General features: G+C 45.8%; 1 protein-coding gene across 1 annotated transcript; it reads left to right on the forward strand.

The window, feature by feature from the left end:
• The first annotated feature begins 216 nt into the window (after positions 1 to 216).
• On the forward strand, positions 217 to 1179 carry LOC139465534 (FMRFamide receptor-like). Its single transcript, XM_071247251.1, has one exon. It carries the CDS (start codon positions 235 to 237, stop codon positions 1177 to 1179), a length of 945 nt encoding a protein of 314 aa, XP_071103352.1. The 5' UTR covers positions 217 to 234.
• The last annotated feature ends 289 nt before the right edge of the window (positions 1180 to 1468 follow it).

Genomic DNA, 1468 nt, shown 5'->3' on the forward strand with positions numbered 1-1468 from the left:
AAGCCCGCAACGACTACTTCCACTCTCACTGAAACGTCTAACGAAACCACTGCTGTTCTGAACTCCTCGGTTCTCGAGGCTACAGATGAAAACTCGACTCAAGAATCGGCACCATCTTCCCGAAGACAGACATACCAACCATTAGTCAGCACTGAAGCGAACGAACTCGTTCTCGATATCATCTACTGTGGGCTGCTTCCTGTCGCCTGCGTGTTTGGAATTGTGGGTAACGTAATGAGCTTCGTAGTACTCTATATCCAGGGGTCGAAGGAACGAACCAACATTATCCTCGTTGCATTAGCTATATCGGACACACTGTTTCTAATAACAACGTTACTGCGAAAGGTCAACCACCTTGTGTCGAAGGTCGACAAGAATGCTGCATTCGACGTTTATGTGATCATGCAAGCCCAAGTCCTGATGCTGAATATGCTGTTCGGACGGATCACAAGCGCTCTTACCATGCTCATTGCCATAGAACGTTTCATAGCAGTGTACTTCCCTCTCAAGGCCCAATTCCTTCTGACGCCGACTCGCGTGAAGTTCGCCGTAGTCTTTTTGTATGTTACTCTTTGTGCCGCCTTTGCCCCTCTGCTCAATCTCTACAAAATCACCTATGTATTCAGTAAACATCAACAACGCAATATTCCCTATATAAGAGTGACACAGTTCTACATAGACAACGCAGATTTCTTTGACGTCTACTTGGACCAGATCCTCAACATCATGTTCCGCTACGCTCCGATGGTGCTGGTGTGTGTCTTCACCGTTCTGGTTGTCTTAAGGATCAAGAGGAGCTCAGTCTGGAGACGGAAGACCTCCCAGAACGCTGACAAAACAAAGGATGAAGATCGAGTGACCAACATGCTGGTACTTGTGAGTTGTCTCTACATCTCCTGCCTCATGCCCGGCACAATCACTGTAACCCTCAGGTTCTTTATCCAAGGGTTCAACTTTGTGGGGCGATATTCCAACTTGTTCAACCTAATAGGTGGCGTCATCTTATTACTGGAGTGCTGCAACTCTTCTGCCAACTTCATAATGTACATGGCCATGAGCAAGAAGTTTTCCTCCACGTACAAGAGAGTGTTCTTGTGTAGATCCCCCCAGGCTCGAGGCCCTGATGTCACAGCAAGCCAGAATACCCTTGCCAGCAGCTTGTCTACCATAGCCAAGTAGCGGAACTATGTATCTTTCCGTACCTTCCCGCCTATGGTACTCAGTAAATAATAGTAAATCACAGTTGTTACATGTTTATGAGTGATATTCCTTATAGCAATGGCTGCTGTTATCAGTGAGTTGTTTTCTATATTATTTCAAATAGAGAGACAAATAAACTATCCTACAATCATATCCAGCAGCTTGTCTACCATAGCGAAATTGAGGAACGATGCATATTTCCTGACGGATATCCTGCAGCTTGTCGGCCATAACGAAATAGAGGAACGATGTATATTTCCGGACGTGT

The sequence above is a fragment of the Haliotis cracherodii genome, unplaced genomic scaffold (assembly GCF_022045235.1).
Source record: "Haliotis cracherodii isolate W230 unplaced genomic scaffold, xgHalCrac1.p SCAF_18, whole genome shotgun sequence".
Lineage (NCBI taxonomy): Eukaryota > Metazoa > Mollusca > Gastropoda > Lepetellida > Haliotidae > Haliotis > Haliotis cracherodii.

Coding starts and splice junctions, on each gene's coding strand:
- LOC139465534 (XM_071247251.1), top strand. CDS start 235: ATGAGCTTCGTAGTACTCTATATCCAGGGGTCGAAGGAACGAACCAAC.